The 23,052-nt window shown below is 53.8% G+C and overlaps 1 protein-coding gene across 1 annotated transcript in view; it reads left to right on the top strand.

The window, feature by feature from the left end:
* Nucleotides 1-1,099: 1,099 nt before the first annotated feature.
* The window catches only part of Nectin1 (nectin cell adhesion molecule 1), a 63,209-nt gene continuing 41,256 nt past the window's right edge, over nucleotides 1,100-23,052 (top strand). Inside the window, exon 1 of the mRNA XM_021172451.3 lies at nucleotides 1,100-2,044. Within this exon, the coding sequence (XP_021028110.1) occupies nucleotides 1,966-2,044 (79 nt within the window). The 5' untranslated portion in view covers nucleotides 1,100-1,965. The remainder of the gene's footprint in view (nucleotides 2,045-23,052) is intronic.

The following is a 23,052-nucleotide window of genomic DNA, read 5'->3' on the forward strand; positions in this document are numbered from 1 at the left end:
CACAATGCATTCCCAAGTCAGGCGGTAATGTGGTAGACAGTTTGTCCTGAGTTACACGGGTGAAGCATAAAAGGATACAGAGAGCATTCCTTTTGAGTGGAGTGACTTCTTTAGCAGGCTGAGCCCGTGAGCCCAAGAGTGGGAAACTGTCCCTCTTTTCCATAGTCCTGCCCCTCCCATTCTCCGAAAGGAAAATTTACATTTTATCAGAATTTGGCGCTTCCCCAAGCCTCTGTGCCCTTGGGGCTGGGCTAAGGTCAAAGGGCAAAGTGGGTGTAGTCTGTTCAGCCTCTAAAGAGGGCGTTCAGCTCTCTTGACTGGGAAACCCTGTCTATCTGCCTCTCCTAGTCCAAGGATGGGGACAGAAGGTCCAGGCTTCAGGCTGCTAAGGGCCCCTCGGGCTCAGACACCTTGGCAAGAAGCCACCCGGATGTGGTGGGTGGCGAACAGGATGGGGCGGAGAGTCCTAGCCGTTCTGGGACACCGACTGGATGGGCCACTTTCGCGGGAATCCCGCAAACCACTCAGAAACGAGGTGAAGGCAATGGGAGCAGACTTGGTTTGTCGCTCTTTGGGGAAAGCAGAATGCTTCAATTTCGGGACAAGGACCCCCTGAAGGCAATAAGGATTAAAGGAGACCCACTAGAAACCTGAGTGTCCTGATCTCTCACCCACTAACGTCTTGTCTTGCCTCAGCTCTTCACAGCTTTCGCGGTTGGTCCTCCGCAAAGCTGTTTCCGTCTGGTGTCCAGATCTTGGGGAGCAGAAGCTTTGGCAACAGTTCTAGCCTGTGCTCTGCTTCTTTCTGCCCAGAACCACTCTCCATGCCCTCCTCTGGGCCTTTGTTTCCTCATCTGCGAAATGGTCCCAGGGTCGGACCAGAGAGTCAGAAAAGCCCTCTGAGCTCGGACAATGCCAGATCCAGCGTTCACACGGATCCCTACGGCAGCCCCCCTCCTCATCTTAACTCCACCCCTACCGAGCAGCTTCTCCCCCTTGCCGGCCGCTAGGGGTCACTGCCTCCCTTTGTCAGCGACCGAGGAGGGCAGCCCTCTCTCCGGCCCTTTCCACGACCGAAAGGCGACCCAAGGGGCATCTTGCTAGCGAGGGGCCCTGAGCCGAACCCCACGGCCACGCTCGCAGCCACAGCTGCTTAGGACTGGGAGGTGCGGCCGCGCGGGCGGAGGCCGGGCCAGGGCTGGGCCGGGCGCGTGGGAGCCAGGAGGGGGTTAATGCTAACCCCTCCCCCCGGGCTGACATCACGGGAGAGCGGGTGAGAGGCTGGATCTGCGAGTGAGAGAAAGAGAGGGAGAGGAGAGAGCGCGGCTCGCCTCGGCACCGGAGCAGCTCCACATTGTTGCGGATCGCCCGCACCGAGCGCAGCGGCCGCGGTGGGGACCCGTGGCGCACCCGGCTCGCTCCCCTCGGTCCTCCAAGACCGTGCAGCCCCGAGCCTCGCGGGCAGCTGGCCGCCCTAGCCGCACACCACCGCCTGGGCCCCGTGCCCTCCGCACCGCCCGGCCACCCTCGGAGTACAGCCGGCCATGGACGCCTGCAAGTTGGAGCCGAGCGGGAGGGTGTGAGCGCGCCCAGGGCCGGGAGCCTGCGCCGCGCTAGCCCGGTAGCCGGGCGCGCCGGGGGTGGGTCCCTCTCCCCAGCCGGGCTTTGCGTGGAAGAAGAGGGCGGGGACCGGGGCGAGGAGAAGAGCGGAGGAGGCGAAAGGGGCATGACTCGTGCAACTTACTGCGGGCATCTGCCGAGGCTCTGAGCCGGCGGCAGCCGGGGCCCGGATTGCGGCCGCGCGGATCCCACCCAGCCCACCCCGCCCCGACCGACGGCTGCGGCTGACCTGGATCCTCCGAGCGCCCGCCAACCGCCAGCGATCCGCCCTCGTCTTCCAGACTGGTTTCTGGAGCGCGAGGAGCGCCCTCCTGGCAGCCCCTTTCGCCGGACCCCCACCCCCCGATGGCTCGGATGGGGCTTGCGGGCGCCGCTGGACGCTGGTGGGGACTCGCTCTCGGCTTGACCGCCTTCTTCCTCCCAGGTAAGGCGATTGCCTCTGCCTCCCTCCATAGCCCCCCCACCCAACCAGAACCTCCCCGGGACTTGGAGCTGGATGATGGGCAAGGCTACGGGTTGTAGGGAGCGAACGGAGCCAGAAAAGTTGGGTCACGCTTGGATAAGGGGGGGCAGGAGGTGGCACCGTGGAGAAAGGGGTTGAGAAGCCCAACAGCCTGCCCTGCAGGGTAGCAATCGGATGCACGTCTCTATGTAGCAAGAAAGCACTTTCTCCGCTCAGTTCTTCACAAAAATAATAATATGTAATAGGGTTCTATTTATTTAATAACCAGTTCTCAGCTCGAGAAGCAGTTTGGAAACACTGCGTGTTACATAAATGCAAAATAATCACCGTAATCACGGGCTTGGGGTATGAGACAACAGCCCCAGGGGGAGGGCGTCAGTCTCCTAGCTGGTGGGCTGTGGGCTAGGAGAGTGGCGGGGGTTGGGGGCGACTTCATTTCTTTTGGCGGCCTCTTGTCAGATGGTTTCGGGCTCATGGGGGCCCCCTCCTGCCCCACATCGCCCCACAGCGGGCGATCGGAACCTGCTCCTGCGGCACCGGCAGCTTCTTACTCACCTGCGGTTCCTTTTCTGGAGGGTGAGGTCGGGCCGCCTGGGGATCGCAAACTCCGGGCCTTGCTCGGGGCTGGGCTCCGTCTCGGAACTCCACTTCTAAAGCGGAGGGTTCTCCCAGGAGGAAGCTTCACGGGCTTCATGCCAGCCAGGTGGCCGCATGACCCACTTTTCCGGGAGGCCCCGAGGGTGTCCCGCGTTTCTTTCCTCGAGGTGTGAGATGCCGGCAGAAGAGGGGTTAACTCCGCGCCCGACCCTGGGGTGGCCCATATTGGCCTATTCTGACGGATGGGGTGGGGGCGGGCGGAGGCTAGGACGGCCCAGGCATATTGTGCTGGGGAATGAACTGGAAAATGCGTTTAGGAGGCAAATCCTACCGAGTCCCCTCGCCTGGGTTTAACCCCTTGTGTCCCTGGGGAAGCAACTAGGCTGCCAGCAGGACACTAATTCGGGTCAAAGTGGGGAGAGTATCTCGCTAGCCAACTCCCCCGTCCCCCGTAAAGAAACCTGAGACAAGCTCTTGAGATAAGATGGGGTCTTGGAAGGCTTGCTTCGTGGTCGTCAACTCGGGGTGGCAAAATAGGGGGCTGGAATACAGACAGAGACTTCTGGATTATTAAGAATATTGGATTCCCGGCCACTGTGATTCTGCAGGCTTGCCAGACAGTTTGGTAGGGAGAGGTAGGCCTGCCTGTCCAGGTGTAGCTTGGACTCTCTCCTGGATGACAAGAGCTTGGCCTCCTCTGCTTCCCTTACTGCCTCCTCCTCCTCCTGCTGCCGGCCTTCTCCGTGCTGGGGCGCTGCACCTCTCCAGCAGTGGTGGATATCAGGAAAGCAATTTGGGAAAGTCAGTACCTAGGCCAGTGTGGAGTGCTCCCCTCTTGGGTGTCCCAGGAAGGGACATTCTATATCCCTTTCCACTTCACAGGGGCATGCTGAACCTGCCGCCACTGTGGTCTGGGTGAGAGTGACAGCCAGTCGGCTACTTTCTTGCTGATAGTGTTAAGTGCAGTGCACACAGAAACTCAGCCTCTGAATTTACATGGTCAGCATAGGCTGAACTTGAGAACGCCTTTTAATTCCCTAACTCTTCCTGGAACCCAGAGTAAGCCACTTGCCAAGAGCCCCTAAGGATTCCTAGCACACTAGGGGTTAACCTAATCCGGGGATGGACAAAGGGCCAGAGGGTTTGAGGAGGGATAAGCTCAGCACATTGTATCTGGTGCTTGGTTCCCCAGTTTTGGGTTGGAGCAGGTTAATTCCATTGGTGGGGGTAGGGGTTGGGGGGGTAGGGGTGGGGGGGCGGGTTAGAGACCCATTGTACTCCACCCACACAAGAGGTGGAGACAGAGAGGTGACACTCACCTGGCTCAAAGCAGATACTCCCCACCAAAAACCCAACTGAGAGGCTAGGATGCCCAGAATGGAGTCACAGCCAAGAGATATTTAATAAGTGCTCTGCTGCTGACCATGACCGGTGGATGGGTACAGCTGAGGCAGCCAAAGTTCCTGGACTCACCAAGCTCTTAGATGGAACCTGCTTCTGTGTACCTGCTGCCTCCTCTACTTGCTTTCTGAGGTCCATGGTAGCCAAGAGCAAGTGGATCCTTGGACTGAGGAAGCTAGGAGACCCCCGTTGGCAACTGGTCCCCACTGTGTCCACTGTGTTCCTCCCTCTTCTGTCCTCTGCCTTTCTCTGGGGATTTGCCAGTCTGCTGCTCTCGCCTGGGTTCTCGAAGCTGTGACAGGGAGCACTGGGGAAGTGGGGAGGCAGGAACCCGGAGCGCGTGTGATGGCTCCTGACTTTATAACACGGCCAACCGGTTCTCAAAGTACATTTCTGTATGGCAGACGGTGCAGGCAGAATAGGAAGGACCCGGGAGCTTCGTCTTTGTTTCCTGGTATGACAGATGACTCCTTCCAGGGTGCTCACTTAGAGGAGAGGGTCAGTGCTACCCACAGAGGGCTGGAAGCCGAAGAGGAAGGGGTGGAGAAGCTGTCTGGGAAGTAAGTGTCCCACCTTTGCCACACCCTCTCTAATTGGCTTCCCCACACCTTTGGTCTAGAAAGAAACCCCACACCCTAGGTGTCAAGCTCACCATGCAAAAGCCTGCCAGGCCACAGAGTCACAGGCTACAGGCCACAGCGTTCATCCCTTTCGAGCTACCTGTGCACAGCACCAATTCCTGGTGCTTTCCTTTGAAGCCCCCAGAGCCAAGCGATTGGGTTCTTTTCCTCTTCCCTGTTTCTCACAGACATGGTGGGCTTGGGCTTACTGGGCCAGGCATTGTGGCTGAATCCGTTCTTCTGACCTGGGGCTTGCACTGTAAAAAACACAACCATCTCCAGGCCTATGAGTCGGGAAGCCTTGCGGAGAGCATCTTCTGGGTCAGATCCAAGGCCTGACTGTCAAGGCCGGACAGAGAGCTACACACTACAGAGCTTGGGCCCAGCAGGCCTGGCTGAGTGGCCCAAAGGGGGGCTTCTGAACCTAGTCAAGTCTGCCCGTGGGACATGTAGTCAGTGGCTTCCCTGATGCAAGCTGGGACCATCTGTAGGCTGCAGGTTCTTTCCTTGGCCACTTGGCTCTGCACAGTGAGTCCTCCTAGGAGATCACCTGGGCTGCCTGGCCTGTGGACCCAGTTGTGGGCTGCCAGCAGGGCTGTGACCACAGCTGAGCCAGTGGGTCGGGAGGGAGGGCCAGAGGGTCGGCTCCCATCTCTGCATCTATGATGCTGCCATTGTTTAGCAGCTGACTAATGTTCATTGTTCAGCACAAATAGAAAACACCCAAGGGAGGTGTGACTATAGCTTAGACTCTTCTGATTGTATCTTTCCTGGTTAACTTGGCAAATTGAACACCTCCTCACTGAAGAAGGGGCAGAGAGGTAGCTACAAAGTCACCTGTTGGGCTTTTGTTCCCTTTCCTTTCCTTTCCTTTTCTTTCTTTCTTTCTTTTTTTTTTTTTTCCTTTTTAACTTTGAACGTTTAGCCGGGGCTCCAGGTGAGAATGGGCAGTAAGCAGCTGTGGGACTTAGCTTCTAACACTTCTGGCAGGCTCTCCTTTGGTCTAGCGTGGGTGTATTACGCATGTGCACAGGGCTTTGTGTGATGGTGTTGGTCATCTACAATTTCACTGTTACAAGTACAGATCTGCAGGAACTAGAATTAGGGAGTGTATATACTCATGTTTGCAGATTACCATGGACCTGGAGCTGTAAGTACCAAATGCTTGTTCACACATAACTGATTTTTTACGGCATTCAGAAGGGTTGCACGGGTGTGACGATGTCAGTGACTTGAGGGTGATTTGGGGAGGAGACCCAGGATTTGTTTAAGAGCTAGCAAGGCCAGCCCACTCCAGTGAAAACTGCTGGATCCTAGTCCTTTGGGGCATAGGAGACCTTGAGTCTGCTCCCTGCTTCTCTGTCCTTGGCTTTCCACTAAATCCTTGCTGGGAGGAGCACAAGACCTTGACAACACCTGGAAAGGCTCCCTCTCTGTCTTCTGTTGTCTCCTTGGCTAGCGGAGCAATGCTGGAGTCTGCTCCATGGGCTCTCAAGATCCTGGAAAGTCTGGTGGGGCCGAGGGACATAGTTTTTCAGTTCTTCAGGCACCTTTGCTTCCTGCACGAGCACTTAGGAAAAGAAATTTTGGAAATTAGGTACCACACTATTCTTTTTTCCCCCATAAGAAGCCTGCAGAGCCAAGAGGGTGGCCAGGTCAGCAATATGAATGCACCTGATAGAACCCTAGGCTTGGGCAGCAGGAGAGAGCCCACTCGTTAGAAAAGGAGGTGGCAGCGAGAGACATAGCACAGGGAAGCAGCAGTCTCAGGAGCTTAGACTCCTTGCCTAAACCTAGCAGGCATGTATCCCCATGTGCTGCCAACACCCCTCCATAGAGAGCAGGCCTGCAGAGCCAACAGCAGATGTGCTGCCTGGCGCAGGGGGTAACTTAAGATCCAAGCGGATCACCTTGCAGAGGGACTGCCCTGAGCTGGAGATAACACCCCTGCATCCAGTTAACCCTCTAAGCTCCACGCACCTGGTGGAGCTGGAATGAGAGGAAAAGGAAGAAACATGAAGCTGTCAGACAAGCTGTCGGAACACTGAACCTTCGCCACATAGAGGCAAACCCAGTATAAGAGAAGAGACCCAAGGCAGACACAGATTTTGGGATAGCAGATATAGGGTCTTGAGGGCAATAGTCCCCATCCTGGAAAGTGCAGAAGGGGAGCTTAGAGGTGTTTATTCTTCAGGGGTAGGACATGGAAGCTGTGCCTTTCTCCCTCTCTAAGTAGAGGACAGAGAAGCCAGTCGCTTAGCTGTCCTCCTGTAACCAGTTCTTTGCCTCATCTTGGTGATCCAGCCTAGTAAAACTGGCCGAGCTAGGTTGGAATCCCAGCTCTATGGATGACGTGTTGAGAAACCTCAGCAGGGCTGCGGCATGAGCCTCAGTTTTCCTATCTGCGAGATGGAATCCCGTTGGTGCGCTATCCCAGATTTCAAGATGAGATGGAGAATGATGACAGAAAAAGTTCTTAACTCAAGGCTAGCATGTGATAACACGAAACAAATGGAGGACCTGGGCTCTTACCCTGTGTCTTTCCTCTGAATGACCCTGCCTCTCTGTGTCTGCTCACTGGGTAGCACGACCTTTATGCTCTTTTGAGAAAGCCACTTAGCCGCCTGCTCATTGCTAGCCTCACTTCCTTTTTCTCCAACCTGGTACTATGGGAGTTAGTCCCTGCCCCTGCCCCTATTTGGACATGATGCTCCAGCCACCTGGGAGCCGCTGGCATGGTGGGAGGACTCGTGTGGCCTGACCGGCTGAAGCTACCTGCCCAGGCCAGTCCTGTGGAGGCCTGTGCTGCACGGGCAGCAGGTGCCGGGCAGCCTTTGTTCTGCAGCTTGTCACTCAGGGCTCTCCAGGCACCCGAGTTGCTCCCTGGATGCAGCCCAGCTGGGGCGCTCGCCATTGCCCATCTGGAGTCTTTGCTGAGGCAGCCACCCGAGGCTGGTGGGGAGAGCCTGGGACTCTCTGCCCCTGCTTTTCTTTAAATTTCTACCTACATCTGAGAGGAGGGGAGGCAGCGGCTTCTGTTGAGGTGATAGAGGCCAGGTAAAGAGAGTCCGTCCTGGGGTTGCCCTACTTCTCTTCCTGGTCTCCTGTTGCCAGATGAACACTTCCACTAAATTGTCATGAAAACAATGCAGATGGAACCAGAGGCCAGCACCACGCTCCGCTCAGAGTTTCAGCCAGAACTCATGTGAGTTGGGTTTAGGATTAATATCATTCCCCTTTTACAGATGAGGAGAACACATCTTAGTTTGGTGATTGTTGCCCATCCCATGTGGCCAAACCAGACACCAGGGCTTCTGAGGGTAAATGCTTTAGACCAGACAGGAGAAACTAGCCAGGATGGGCGCACACAGAAGAGTTGAGCCAGGCCATCATCATTGTGTGAGTGATACAAACATTGTCAGCCCCCACCGTCTTCCACTCTCCCTGTCTTGCAGCTCCTGGGGGAGGTAAGGGGTGCATTGGAGATGCCCACAGAGCCCAGGCTGACCCAATGTGTGCCCAACAGTGGAGCAGTGAAGAAACAGGGGAGAATGCTCCCCTGGGAATGTGGGCTGAGACAAGGGCAGGGCCCTGAGGTGTGAGCGTGGAGCCCCAGGGCATGGGCACGCCAGGACAGGGTGTGGGCTTGGCTCAGGCAGAGAGCAGGAGCCCAGGAAGCATCATGGAGTGGATGGAGCACCCAAGAGTGCTTCGGAGATACAATTTGGCACCTTGAGTCAGCTCCCTCGCCCAGGAATCTCTGCCACCTCGAGTCTGCACAGACCCCAAATCACTCCTAGTTTATGAGGAGTCTCATTACCCAGCCACACACAATAAAACCCGCCTGACCACTCTGGCCCGAATCTCATTAGAGGACATTAGTTCCGCTGGCTCGTGGCTCCTTTGGGACTCAGCTGCAGGCGTGGTCCAGGAGGCGAAATGGGCCATTGGCCATGGGCACAAGACTGTCCCATTGAGAGACTGAGGTCAATCGATGGACTTAAATAGAGGCCATCCGTCCAGAGTTCTGGAATGCATGCACCTCAAAGCTGGAAACAAGCTGGACTCTCGGTTTGCCCCTGCCCACAGTGGAGTAAACCCAGCTCCTTTCCAAGCCAGTCTCTGAGAGGAGCTGAGTATAGGCCCCAGCCATCATCATTGCATGGGGGCGGCCCCTAGGGACAGGAACATACAAAGGGAGTTAGAACCAGGAGTCCTCAGTGGCCTTGTCCTAAATCTTGGCCTGTCTTCCATCTAAAAAAGCAGAGGATAGAGATTGAGAGACCCTGTGGCTAAAGCATTTTCCCTATCTCTAACTGGAGTTTCATCCAGGGCAGAGCGAAAGCGCTAGCTGCTACCAAGAACCACCTAGTAGCCTTGGCAGGGCTTTGTGTGGCACCTCCTCCCTAGAGTTGGGTACCGTGACCATAGTAACTGGTAGGGACCCATAGTCCACCTTGGAGTTCTTGCCCCCAAAGATGGGGTTGTTTCACAGCAGACTCTAGCACCTGGTCCAGCCTTTGTTCTGCCCGTAGCCTCTGCTGCTGTGTTAGACTTCTTGCCTGAAACCCAGCATACCAGAACACCAGCATGGCTCCATGGATGTCACAAGGAAAAACAAACAGGACGCTTCTCAGTGCCTCAGGCTCATTGGGAAAATGCAGGCCAGACTTCAATAACTAGTATGAGCACACTCAGGCTCCCTGATCTGCCCTGCACCAATAAGGGGGTCATGCAGGGGAGCCCACGCTCCGGCAGGTGAACTGGTATGGCCACCCAGTGAGTCACTGGAGCTTGATCTATTTGGGCAAATGCAGTCAACTCTGCACTGAGGAAAGTGGGGGTTCCAGGGCATTCCTTGTGAGTCCCTTCAAGTCACCTCTGGTTTATAAATGATGGGGATAGGGAGGTGGTTCCCTTCTCTGTCTCCGAGCTACACCTCAGGTGTTGCCCCCTCCCAATCAACTGCTTAGATGAGAGTGTTAGAGAAGGTGCCTCAGAGCCAGGCCGGCCCTACATACACTGTGGTGGGCTCTGATGACAGTATCTCCTTGCTGAGGCTGCTACTGTAGCTCCTGGCTGCATCTGGTCCTGATTCCTGGCTCCGGTGTGCCCACACTCCCAGGATCCACCTGAGAAGGATGCTCACAAGCCCAGGAGCATATGATAGCTGCTCCCTCCCTGCCATCTTTCCCTGCCTTTGCCTGCACACACTGCACACTCCTCCGTTTGTATCAAGTGTCTTTGCCCCTCCAGTGCCTTTGCACATGCTGTTCCTGCACACTGTCCACTATTTCCTTGAAATGCCAATTCTAAACACTAGATCTGAGCCAACAGCACTTGTGAAACCTTCGTAGTCTGCCCTCTGGCTGAAGATAACTTTTCTTGAAGCCTTCCTATGCCTCATTGGTAGTTCTTTGAGCCTGGGATTTATCTTCTTCGCAGGGCTGAGAATGCCATTCCTGATAGGGCTTGGTTAGCCCATGGCCTAACACAGAGCCAGCCCCATACATGCTACATGGATGTCTAGGTGCATGGGTAATAATGACGGTGAAAGCAAACTTGCATTCAGAGATCTTGGGTGCCAGACTGTTGGCAGCGTCATTTAATAACTTAATGACCATCACAGATCACGTGGGATGTTCACGATAGATATGGTTTGCCTGTTTTTATATATGGAAAGACGAGGCCCAGACAGGTTAGGTGACTTGCTTGTGGTCACAAGTGGCAGAGCCAGAGTTCAGGTCTAGGAAGTTAGACCCAATGTTTCCACTTGGCTAAGCTTCTCTTCCAGGGTGTTGTGGGCAAAGGATGGAGAAGCCTGTTTGCTAAGCCCGGAGTACTCACAAGACAGCACGTTAAGATCAGTTCAACCCCTGTGCATAGCACTATACTGCTTACATCTGTGTCCATTTGAGGATCCCCTCATAGCCTGGTTCTGTGGTTGTAAGGCCTGGGTGCATCACATCCTCAAGAATCCTGGTGCTATTCCTGTGACTTCGTCCTTTTGCTACATTAGACGGTCTAGAAATGCAGTTATTGCATTCCTGCCCCTCCTGCCCCTGCTCGTGTCCCTACCCCTCCTGGGCCTCAAGAGTGTTCATTGGCTGGGCTGGGATGGAATAGATACGATGTTATCATTCTTTCATCCTGAGTCTACACGTTACTAGTGGCATCGACCTCCTGCCTTGCTCCGTGCAGACACAAGCAGGTCAGTTGGTTTCTCTAGAGAACTTGCCAAAAGCTACTCCCAGCTGGAATCAAGGTTCCTGGGTTGGGTACTGATCATGAGTGAGTCCGGAGCTCAGCCCAGACTTCTGGAAGGTTATGATCTCTCATGCTGTCTCCTAGAGATCCCAAAAGATGGAAAGGGAGGGGCCTCTGCTGGGGCGCATCTAGGGTGTTCACCTGTGTAGGAAGCTTTGATCCCTTGGGATGAAAGGGCCAGGGCTTCCTCTGCCCGAGGGCAGCTGGGGACCGGGAGCTGGAGTGGAGGCAGTGTGCTCCTGGGGCCTGGGATTCTCAGCCGTGCGGCAGTGTGCCCGCAGTAGGATAGAGACTGAGCCCAGCAGAGACAATCTCAGGCGCAGAAAAAAAATCAGACCTTTCCCTGTATTATGGCTAGGGACTAACCATGGGCTCTGCAGAGAGTATGAATGTATTACCCTCTCAGAGTTACCCAGAGCTAGAGCTTTTCCTGGCACCCATGACCCTACAGGTCACCCAGTGGACTCTGGCCTCATAGCTCCACTGGCTTAATTAGGAAGCTAGCTGGGCTGAAACACAGTCATCTGATCAGCTTCGAAGCCAAGGAGAAATTCCTCCCAGACCCTCTGATTGTCCATGCTCCATTAGCTTGAATCACGATGTGGCCCCTGTGGCCCAGACACCAGCCGGAGCCATGCTCTGGATTCCCTAGACTGGAATCTGCTTGAAATCCCCTAGAAGAAGCAAGCTTAGGACCTGCTTGGATCCTCCCTAAACCCAGGGATTGCCCAGTGATCACAAAGGCCCACCCAGAGCTTGCTAGGGGTTTGCATGGCTGAATTCTGCAGCATCCTGAAACCTCAGTTGGAGCACACGCAGGGACAGGCATCTCCCACGTGTAAATAAGATACTGACGGAGGAGCCACACCATGCACGAGATGATTTTATTATTACTGCCCGCCACCCCCGCCCCGAAGCATCGCCATCTCATTGGCCTAGATTGCTGCATCTCTCAGAATGATGGATGGGCCTTCTCTCCCTTCCCAGGCCGGGCAGCAGCCCTGCTACCCAGATACCTCCTACACAGCCCCTTCCTAAATTTATTCTTTGTGTCTGTGGTGCCCAGAGAGTCATCAGTGTCCTGAAACAGCTGAGCACTGATTATCTCCGATGGCTTGATGGATGGGCCTTTAGGGGAACTTAGGCGACAGGCCCTACCCCCTGCTCCTTCCTCTGTCCCTGCTACAGCACCCTTTCCAGCCCTCCCAGGAGGCAGATAATGGGCCTGTGTCTGTGTTGAGGAGAAGCAGGGGTGATAAAGGAGGGGAAGCAGTGACAATCCTTGGCGCCCACCTCACAGTGCTACTGCCGCAGGGATAGCTGGGAAGTCTCCATATCCACCCCGCCCCGAGCTCTGCATGGACGCATCATTCCAGGCAGTGTCTCCTATTACCCTGCCTGCCCCCATCACTCCATTATCCTGTCCCCTCAGCACTGTGGACGCGGTTTGTACCGTGGTAATAATCTGTGTGGTTCACGCGAGTTCTTCACTAGTGTTTTTATGTCCTCTGAGTGTGTACTAGGGAGTTTATGGCTGTGTGTGCGCGTGCGCGCATGCATGCGTGCTCCTGACTAGATGCTCGCCTTCTTCATGGAGCAAGGCCTCTCACCCAGCGCCTGCTGCTGCTGCAGAGCCCGGCTACTGGAGGCGAGGTGGCCAGAGTGGCTGATGCTGAGCCAGGATCTGCCCTCCCCACAGTGTCACAGACACTCAGAGGTCACTTCCATAATTGTTTTGTCTATAGGATCACAAACAACTTGTTTCCCTGTTTTTCCTCTCAACACTGAACCGGCAGGTTATCTTGGTCTCAGGATTTTATGAGTGACCTGTGTTGGCCTGTGGATCGATGCCAGATGATATCTAAACATGGCTTCCCTTAACTGCTAAGTTGGGGGTGGAGAGTTTGAAAGGGGGAAGCAACGAGAGCTGAGTCTGATATCATATCACAGCTGTTCGTTACTAGCTCTTTACCTAGACTCTGAGTCTAGAGAGGAAGGTTCAGTCTCCAAAGGAAGACACGCCCCCTACCCCCATAGCAGCAACGATACACCATCTTGTCAAGAGATTCCTCCTCCAAGCTGGGAACAGATGTGTGTCCTTAGAGGTTTTTCCACACCTCAGATGGTCACCTGGTGGCTCTTTGGGACCATTTGGTCTCCTTTCTTAAGAGGTAGTTGGAAGCCAGGATTAAATGGTTCTGACTCCTCCCCACATACTTCTGACCATCCTTGCACAATAGTGGTGGTGAGCAGGTTCGTCCCTACAGCCAAGGACACAGCAGCAAACATAATGTCCTGGCCAGCAGTGGATGGCATCTGCCCTCTGCCCTCTCATATAGCAGGTGACATCTCAGGGTGCTGACTCCTTTAAGCAAGAATGGCCACAGCACAGATGCCTGGAAGGCAGTATAGACAGAGGGTTGCAGCCTGGTGGGTCATGTCCACGCTGACCTCCCTGAATCTTCCCTGTATAGAAATTAAAGAGAGCGGGGTTAGGCAAGGTACTGGGTTTTCCCTTCACTTTCTTTTTTGGTTTTTCGAGACAGGGTTTCTCTGTATAGCTCTGGCTGTCCTGGAACTCACTTTGTAGACCAGGCTGGCCTCGAACTCAGAAATCCGCCTGCCTCTGCCTCCCGAGTGCTGGGATTAAAGGCGTGCACCACCACGCCCGGCTTTTCCCTTCACTTTCAAGGAGAGCCCCTGCTTCCCCAGCAGACCCAGGTTTAGGGAGAGCCTCCCAGTAGACCCACAACTTAGGGAGTTTCCCTGCCCTGCAGCAGAGGACAGAGCAGATTGGTCTAAATCCTGGAGTCTCAGCATTGGAGGCAAAAATTAAATAAAGTACTGCCACAATCACGTCCTGAACCCCTTACCCAAACTCCTACCATCTGGTACAGCTTCCAGCCTCAGTGTGAGCCCCTCTAGTGACAGGAAGCTCACCTCTCTCCTTGGAAGCCCCACACTCTCCATGCAAGGATGCCAAGATCTGTGTCCTGACACCCCATCCCCAACCCCAGCTCTGTTTCTGTCCCTTGGAATTGCCTGGGGCACATTGGATGCCCTTGTGATAATCCGCTTCAGAGAGCCCTGAAGCCTGGCTCTTCCCGGTGTGCCAGTGTTTCCGTGGCCCAGGGTCACATGCTTCCCCATCATAGCATGTGAACCGTCCAGCCATCTAGTAGCAGAAGTAACCACCCCAAATGGAACCCAGTGCAGCTGAGGTGGACTGACTGAGCAGCCTGGGATTGTAGCCTCAATTCCCAACTGCCTGTGAGAGATCTAAGAGGAGGCAGAGTGGGGCAGGCTGGCCTCACACCTCCCGCCACCCTCACCCCTTCCTCTCCCAGCCCTCACCCCTTCCCACCCCTGTTTTCTTTTGGATTAACTATAAATTGCAGTGGAAGATCGGCTTATCTCCAGTGGGAATTAAGGAATTAAGTTAGTGGTGGGAGAGAGGGATGGTAGAGGGAGCATATTGTGGAGGATTGGGGGGGAGGGCAGGGGGCAGCCAGAGTGATGGGATAGGACCCTGTCTGCCTGCATCTGTTACCTGAGGTGTGTAGGGGAGTTGGGGTGGGTAACTTGGTCTCCAGGGACCAGACTCATGACTGCCTTAGAGAGTGTGATGACTCCATGGGAAGGGGTGGCAGGCACATGGGGTACCACAGGTGGACCCATCTCCTAGTAGCCTCTTCTGTCCTTTTCTGGTGTCTCATGATCCAGTACAGCAGCTCTGTGGCATGCCACAGCATAGGACGGGCCAGCCCCAGCATGTGGCAGGGTGGGGCACTCCACTTTGCTTGGGCTACGGTGCCCAAGCAAATTCTGCAGTCAGAAGTTCAGGGGCAGGAGTGGGTCAGACAGAACCGGCCTGTCTTTGAAGTGAGTCCAGGCGAGCCTCACTGCCTGCCTCGGAGGTCCTTACTGGACGATTCACCGGGAGTTGCGCTGAAACCCACACACCCACCAGCCTCTCAGCTCCCCCAGGCGAAGGCTGAGGGGAAGAATCAGCTTCCTCTACTTGCAGAGCCACTCAGAAGCCTTTGTGGATGCCAAGTGAGAGGTGAGGGGGGCGGGTCACACAGGATCTGCTCTACCTGTCTGCCACCTTACCCAGCCCCTGCTCCCCGCTCCCCTGAGGCAGGCCTGTATAGAGCCCATACATGCCCCAGGCTACTTGGGCATCCTGCCTGGCAACAGTATGTCCAAAGCAGAGATGGTGTTTTATAGTGTGTCTCTCCTTTCCTTCATTCAGACTCCTAGCCTGAGCCAAGCCAGTCACAGGAGAGGCTGGAAATGAAGAAGTGACAAGGCTGAGGACCTCCCTGTTGGCTCAGACAAGCTGGGGGACCTGTCCCAAAACAGTCAATCCTGGTTGTAGGGGTCACTGAAGAGTAGCCGCCATCAGGGCACCAGAAGACCAGATCCAGACCAGAAGTGGCTGGGAGGGGGTGGTACTTAACTCTGATGACGGAGGAAGCCAACCAGCCTAACAGTCCAGGCATTTGGTGGGTTAATCATTGGTGACTCTGGTTAATAAATCATTGGCAGTTTTGTCCCCAAATTTCAGCCCCTGCCAACCCTAAAGGTCTTTCCGGCTATGTTCTGGGACCCCTCACTTCCCAGGCAAGAGCCTCTCATGTGTCGCCCACCCCCAAGCTGGTCTCTGGCATCCAGAGTCAGCCTGCTGTGTAATCTCCAAGAGAGATTAGTGGCCTGCCCTCCCCCCCACAGGCTGTGGATGCCCCTAGATACTTCCTGCTGGGAGGGTAGGCCACCCACAGAGGGTCTCCAGGTGCCCTAGTGAGCAGGGCCCCCTTGTATGTGGGACCTTTCTGAAGCTCTATGGTGCCGTGAGAGGATGAGCCAACAGATTCTCTTGAGATAGCTCCTTTTTTGTGCCAAGTACTCACAGCACAAATGCTCTTTAAGCAACCTGAAACAAACAAGCTTAGAGACTTTGTTCAGTGGGTACATGCTGGGGCCACCTGAAACCACTATCACCAGGCCCTACATTTAGGATAAAATGAGGCAGGAGTCACACGCTCTGAGGTTTTAGCATTTTCTTCCTCTGCCTGCTGGGGCACTTGCTGGTTGGAGGTTGGCCAGGTTTCCCGCCTCTGACTTATGATCTTGGGCAATAATCCTGTCCTAGTGGCCATTAGAACAGTTTCCTAGCTGGTTTTTACAAGCCTGTTATCAAGGGACAGAGTGGCAGAAAGGAAGCGAAAGAAAGGCCTCTCCTTTCTGAAGCCGGGGTACCAGGGTGGGCTCTTCTAGTCTCCTCCCTCCTTCACATCCCCTGGAGCCAAGCACTCAGTGCTGGGCTGTCCTCAACAGTTGGGTTCCTGGCCACTGGGAAGGGTGCTGCAGGGTGTCCTCCCTGCTTGCTTGAGTGGTTGAAGAATGCAGAGGTCGGGGTGGAGATGCAAGAGCTGGCCTTTGTGAGGGTGGGTTCCAGAGGCTGGAGACATCAGGACCACCCCAAGTGGAAGACCCATGTCTTCAGGGGGTCTGAGGATGGTGGTGGGCATGGAGCCTTGGGGGGCCCTGGAGAAGGGGGAGGGCTAAAGAGAAGCAAACCCACCCTATTTCAGCCTGACCTGTGTGCAGTCTCATACCCCAAGATCTGCAAACCTCCCCCCCCCCTTCTCAAGCTACAGCTCACCCTGGACTCTTCCCATTTGTGCTGATGGAACCCCCTGGTTCTGTTTGGTGTCCTCCATTCTTTCCCTCTTTGCTGCTGTAAGACCTGGGTGTCCTTGGGACACCTCTGAGCTTGGAACTGTTATTCTTCCCCAGGGACTCTCCCCATTCCTGAGCAGCCACTCATCAAGGCAGAATGAAGAGAAGTTTGAGCGTATCATACTCTGAAGCCCTCGTGAGCTCCTCATGGCTGCTGATCTCAGCTCATGCTCCATGACCTAAGCCAGGCCCTACAGCCTTAGCCCTGCTCTCTTGGAGCCGACGAGCCTTGGAGCGTGCCATCCTGCTCACCGTAGCATGGTTAGCAATGGTCCTAGCCTCTACTCGCTAGAGGCTGGAAGCATCCACCTCTACCCCCCAGCCCTCATGTACTATGACAATAGATGTCTTCAAGCTAGACATGGTGGTGACACCTGCCTGTAATTCCAGAACTCAGAAGGTAGAGGCAGGCAGATCACTGTGGGTTTTGAGGCCAGTCTGGGCTACAGGGTAAGAAGATGTCGTCTCAGACAAACAAACAAAACCAAAATGAAGCAAACCACCAAAAACATTGTTGCAGCTCCCACCCAGGCTGCCTATTCAGCATCACTGGTCTAGCCTGCTGCAGCCAGACCTCTTTTTTTTTTTCAAAGCTACCTCCCATGTTATTCCCTGAGCATAAAGTCAGCCACTCCAACTTCTGTTCCTGGGCTGATGCTGAGCCCTAGCACATCTGCCCCTGAAACACCCCGTTTGCTCAGTATGACTTTTCTCCTCCAGATCCTTGGCTTCTTCTGGAGGGTAGATCAGTGCCTTGTAAGCAGCAGGTGCCTCATGAATGTATGATAACGTGACAGAAGCCAGCTGGCTCGGGAGCACCCCCTCTTTGCCGTTCCTGGCACCCTTTCTCACCCCGTAGCCAAGAGAGAACTTCGGATGCTCCGTTTTTCCTGACACCTCTATATCCACCTCGCTTTTTTTTTTCACACACAGCAAACAAAAATCATCTTCTTTTCCATTTGCTAAGCACAGGGGTGCCGTGGTTGCGTGTGCAAAGCTGTGTGTGGCTGGGCGGCTTTGCAGGCGGGAACTGAGTGGTGGCATGTTTCTGTGTGTCGGGTATCGGTGTCTGCATCAGAAATGATGCCATCTGTGCCAGGCCTTGTCTAGGGGTCTTCTCGCCCGCTAGTTGCTCCACACTCCCAATTCTACCCAGATGGGTTGAGTCCCCTGCAAGCTATGCTCTTTCCCAGCTTTGTTCTGGCCGGCTTCTCTGTTGGGAGAACCCTGCCTCACTGCCAGGAAAGCTCCTACTCACCCTTCAAAACCCTTTCATCTCCAACCACCTTCCCCCAAGTGAATCATTCTCTGTGGCCACAGTGCTATGCGAACAGTCTGACCCAAGCAATGTTATTAGGTCATTTGTCCAGTGTCTTTGAGGCCAGGGACTAGGTCCAATCACAGGTATATGTTTATAGCCCTATTTTCAGGCTCTCGATAAGAGTCTTCCAAGATGTTAAATAAATGGCAATAAATTGCTTATTTTGTTTCCAAAGCAAATTTTTTTTGGTACCGTGTTAAAAGTATGTGTCTCTGTAATGACTTTGTTTAACCTTTCTGCACTGTTACTGCATGTGTCTGTCCATGTGGATGTGTTTCAGTACACAAGTGTGCTTGGGTATGTGCGTGTGTATGTGTGTGTATGCACACACGCGAGCGCACACATGTGTGTGTGCACGTGCACGTGTGTGCTTCCATTTTGATGCTTTGAATTTAGAGGTGAATCCCCCGGTGCTGCTCCCCACAGCTGACATTTCCTCAACCTCTTTGCCCCACATCTTTAAGAACTGAAGGCATGAGGACAGGGGTGTTTGGTGGTGAGACTATCCCCCCCCAAGCCTTCTGTCCATTGTAGGGGAGCCCTGGGTATGTGTGGGGTAGGTTTGGGGGGGAAGAGCCCTTCATGGCCCCATCAGATCACACCCCCTTCCCTATCTATCTCTGCCCTGTTTAATTGGAATTTGGCTAGTGGAGACCATCTGTTCTATTCCATCCTGTTTCCATGACAACCAAGTGGCTTGAGACTGAGGTTTGTGGTGAGAGAAGTGGCCTGGGGGATGCTGGGAAAAAAATAGCTAGGTCCTCCCCCTCAACCTGCTCTGTCTCCTCCTCTTGTCTTTGCCATGCCTTCACCTCCAAACTGGGCGAGACATAAAAGCCACCCCTGCCTCAGAGCTGGAGTTCCCTGCCACATTCTGTCATCTCCCCAGCCCTTTCCCAGGCAGGCGCCTTTTGGCCTCCCACACACACTGTTCCCCCTCCCTCCACTTCCATTCATAAGTACTTTCCATGTGTGCATGCGGGCATGCGGGATCACCCTCATCCTGTGCCCCAGCAGATGGAGAGATTGAGTCTTCTGCCGCTTTCTTCCTGGTACCTTTCTGTCTCCCTGCCCACCCAATTCAAAGCATCCAAAGTTTCCCCGTGGTGTTCCCCACACTGCAGCTAGTGTGAGGGGAACCCCAACTCCCACAGATGAACCAGCTAAGGGGTAGGGCCTTCTCTATCCGCCATGGGGAAGTGAGTGTCTTCAGAACCTGGAACTTGTGACTCAGTGTCCTACAACAAGGACCATCTTGAGAAGGGGTCCCGGCTTCTTCTGAATCCTTTATCCTCCTGCCTCAGGGAGCACATTAGGTCCCACAGGTACAGTAGCAGAGAACACTCTGACTCCAGGGAGACTGTGGCAGTCTGAAGTCAGGTGACCCTTGGTCTCCCAGGAGCTCTGACAGGTCTGATACACTGGGCTGTGAGGGGGTGGGGTCTGTCTCATATCCAACAGCTTGTTCTGCTTTCATGATGTTATTTTCTGCCCTAATTTCCTCATCTCTAGCAAAGTCTTTCCAGTGCCTGCTCTATTCCCAGGGGATCTGCCTGTCTTCAAAAATAAGTGGGGTGGCCTGTCAGGTGACCTGTTTGTTATGCTGGGCCCAGACATCATGTGTGGGACATGCATGAAACATTTTACTATATAGCAGGGGGCTGTGGGTATGCCTGGTGAGGTCCTAGAGCCCTTGCAGTGCCCACCCCCGCCAGCAGAATCAGCCCTGGGCTGGGGAGGGAAGATGGGATTTCGACCTTTGCAGAGACACCCCCTCATGGCTGGCTTTCTTTGAATAGAGTGCCCCACCATCTAACCTCCTTGTACTTTTTTTTTATTATTATTATTACAATATAATTGACATACCATAAAAGTCACCCTTCTAAAGTATGCAAGCCAGTGGCTTTTTATTCTATTCACTGAGCTGAGAAGCTATCAGCATTTAAAATATCTGCGCCACCCCAGAGAAAAACTCTAGACCTGTCACCCCTTTCCCATCTCCTGCCTGCGTGTCCACTCATCCACTCTGCTTCCTATTTAAGCACATCTGATAAATAAGTGAGACTATTCAGTGTCCAGCCTCTTTCACTTAGCACAAGTGACCATGTCACGACTCTGCCCAGAAGGCACTAATGGCACCCAAATGGTTCATAGGTCAGGTTTAATAGTCCTTGTCTAATACAAGGACTATTTATTTGCTTCCTTACCTACTTATTTGTTTTGGTTTTGAGACAGTCTCATGTAGACCAGGCTGGCCTCCAGTACACTATGAAGCAGAGGCTATCTGTGGACTCCTATCTCCCTGTCTCCATCTCCCAACGTGACAGTTGAGCGAGTAGTGTCATTTGGTACTGGGGATCCAAGTGTACTGGCTACCCAAGACTCTTAAATTTATCTCTTACCTCCCTTGCCTCCTGGTCACCACTCTCCCCTCTGCCACAGATCCCGACATACACACACACACACACACACACACACACACACACACACACTTTCAAAAGCACGATTTCTCTCCTGTCCCCTCTCGTCTTCCTCTCTGAGAGACTCCCATGAGACCCAACTAAAAGCCTCTTTTTGCTTGTACCTCATCACTCTCTGGTAACATTCTCCCTCATTGGAAACTCCCTCCGTTTTGGTTCATACTTCACAAGACAAATAAAAGCCATTGCTTGGCATATCATAATTGTTTGCATTCATGCCTGAGTGTCTAAAGAAAAAGAAACTGTTTCTGCCTTCCTCGGTCTTCTGTCTTCTTATGGTCATCTCCACCTGTGACAAGCTGACATAGTGTCCAGCACACTGTGTGTGGTCACTAATGACTTATGAGAAACAGCGGGGGTCAAACGATATGGGTAAGGGGAGTGTCATGTCCTAAGTGATGTGGCTTCTGTGATATGGACAGGTGGTCAGTAGAGGCATGGGAGATGGGTTTGGAGAATTTGGCAGAGGTGGGAGCAGAATAGGGTTTGATGATAAAAGATGGTGTAAGGTGACCTTCAGCCAGAAAGTGGAAGTGGAGGATGAAGGGGAAGGCACTTCCTGCAGACAGGGAGTCTGTGCAGAGGCCCAGGGGGAGGAGAGAGCCAGGGCCTACAATACGATGGCATAGAGCCCAGCATTTAGGCAGGTAGAGTGATGGGGGCAGCTGCCCTTCGCACCTGCACCTGATGGGAACCGCCCTGTGTGACTTCTCAGTCACACAGAATACCAGGCAGACAAGGGAAGAAGACGAGCTTATTCTGGCTCACAGTTCATGGGGATACAGTCCACCCTAAAAGGAAAGGTGTAAGTGCAGGAGGAGACGGTGGCAGAGTACATTATAGCCACAGCTGCCTTCAGGAAGGAGACAGACAGACGGACAGACAGATACTGTCTGGAACACTGCTTGCCTCCTTTTTATTCAATCTTAGGCCCCAGTCCATAATTTACGTGGGTTTTCTTATGTCAGTTAACCTAATTTAGAGATTCCACCACAGACATGCCTAGAGGTTTATCTCCTAGGTGATTTTAAATCCTGTCCGATTGACAATCGATATTACCCATCATGCCCTTCATCCTTCAAGGTCATTTAAAGATGGATTGCTGAGCGGAACCTACTAGAATGTAAATGGCAGATGCTCTTCCTATCCTTCCTCACCCCTCATAGCCCTATGCAGAAGAGTTAAGGGGCTAAAGGGCTAGAGAGATGACTCAGCAGCTGCCTTTCTGTTCTTGCAGAGGCCCCAAGTTCAGTACCCAGCAGCCATGTCGGGCGATTTATAACTGCTGTAGCTCTTCTTTCCTTGAGTCGTGTCACTCCAGAGGATCCAGTGATCTCTTCTGACCTCCATGCCATGTGTACTCAAATGCACATAACCACACACATACACATAATTAAAAATAAATCTTAAAAAAAGAATCGACAGACAAGGGTAGATCTGGGGGTTGGTCCCTGGCATCTGCTAGCCTATGCCCTTGGACTTTATGGCAGACCCCTGACCTCTGGTTTCTCCTTCTGAAGTACTGACTAGTTACCCATAGTGATGCATGCCTGTCACCCCAGCACTGGGGGCAGGAAGATCAGTTGTTCAGGGCTACCCTGAGCTACATCACAAGATCCTCTCATCTCACCTACAAATAAATAAAAGCAAGTATCAATGCCACCAACTAACTCCAAAGATTTTCGTGAGAGCTGAAAGAGATGGCAGACACCAATGGACTGGAAGGGTATGCCAGTGTTTGCTGCCCTCAGGTGTGCCGTGGACACCATTAACCAAACAGATAAAGGGCACACCTATGCCTCTGATGCCCTCTGTGCCATCTCCAAGGGTTTAAAAGCCCCAATGGTGACAGTTCTAGACCGTGTATTTGAAACAGACTAGAAAGCAGCCCACACTGTGATTTCTGGGCATGGAAGGGAATGAATGGGTTTTTCTGCTACCTCTGCTCAGAGGGCATAGATGAGCAGAGAGGGGAGCAGGGCCCTGGTTTGCAGGATCTTCCTGAGTTGTGCAGAGGCCTAGAGGCAGGAGTTCTCAAAGCATAGGGGACCTGCCTTTCCCTGTTCCTTGAAGCTGAGGTAGGTAGGGGGTTGGCCCAAGGCCCAGGTCACTGCCTTACAGAGGGGATTCAGTTCCCAAGAAAGGCATCAAACAGACCTCCTGCCCTAACAGAAGGCAAGCCACTGAATTGCCTTTTAATCTGAGTGGGGCCCTGCTCACTCAGTGCTGAGTAGAAAAGAGACCATCCGTCCCCTTGAGTAAAAGTTATTTGATCGCTGAGTGTCTGGGGAAAGTATGAGGAGAAGGGAGGAGTGGGGCCAGGCTCTAGATAGACCCTGGGGAGGCCACCCCAGAAGGCTCTGTTCTCTGTGTGACAGCTGACCCAAGGCCATTGTTATGCAGTGTGCCCCCCCCCTACCCTGTACCTCCTCCCTCAGGCCAGGATGAGTAAGACAGCTTGTCTGCAGGGAGAGAGAGTGGGGCTGCCAGCTGTCACCTGCACAGGTGGGAGAGGTGGGCTATGGAGAGCTAGAGGCC

The sequence above is a fragment of the Mus caroli genome, unplaced genomic scaffold (assembly GCF_978045245.1).
Source record: "Mus caroli unplaced genomic scaffold, Mus_caroli_1 scaffold_11, whole genome shotgun sequence".
Taxonomy (NCBI): Eukaryota; Metazoa; Chordata; class Mammalia; order Rodentia; family Muridae; genus Mus; species Mus caroli.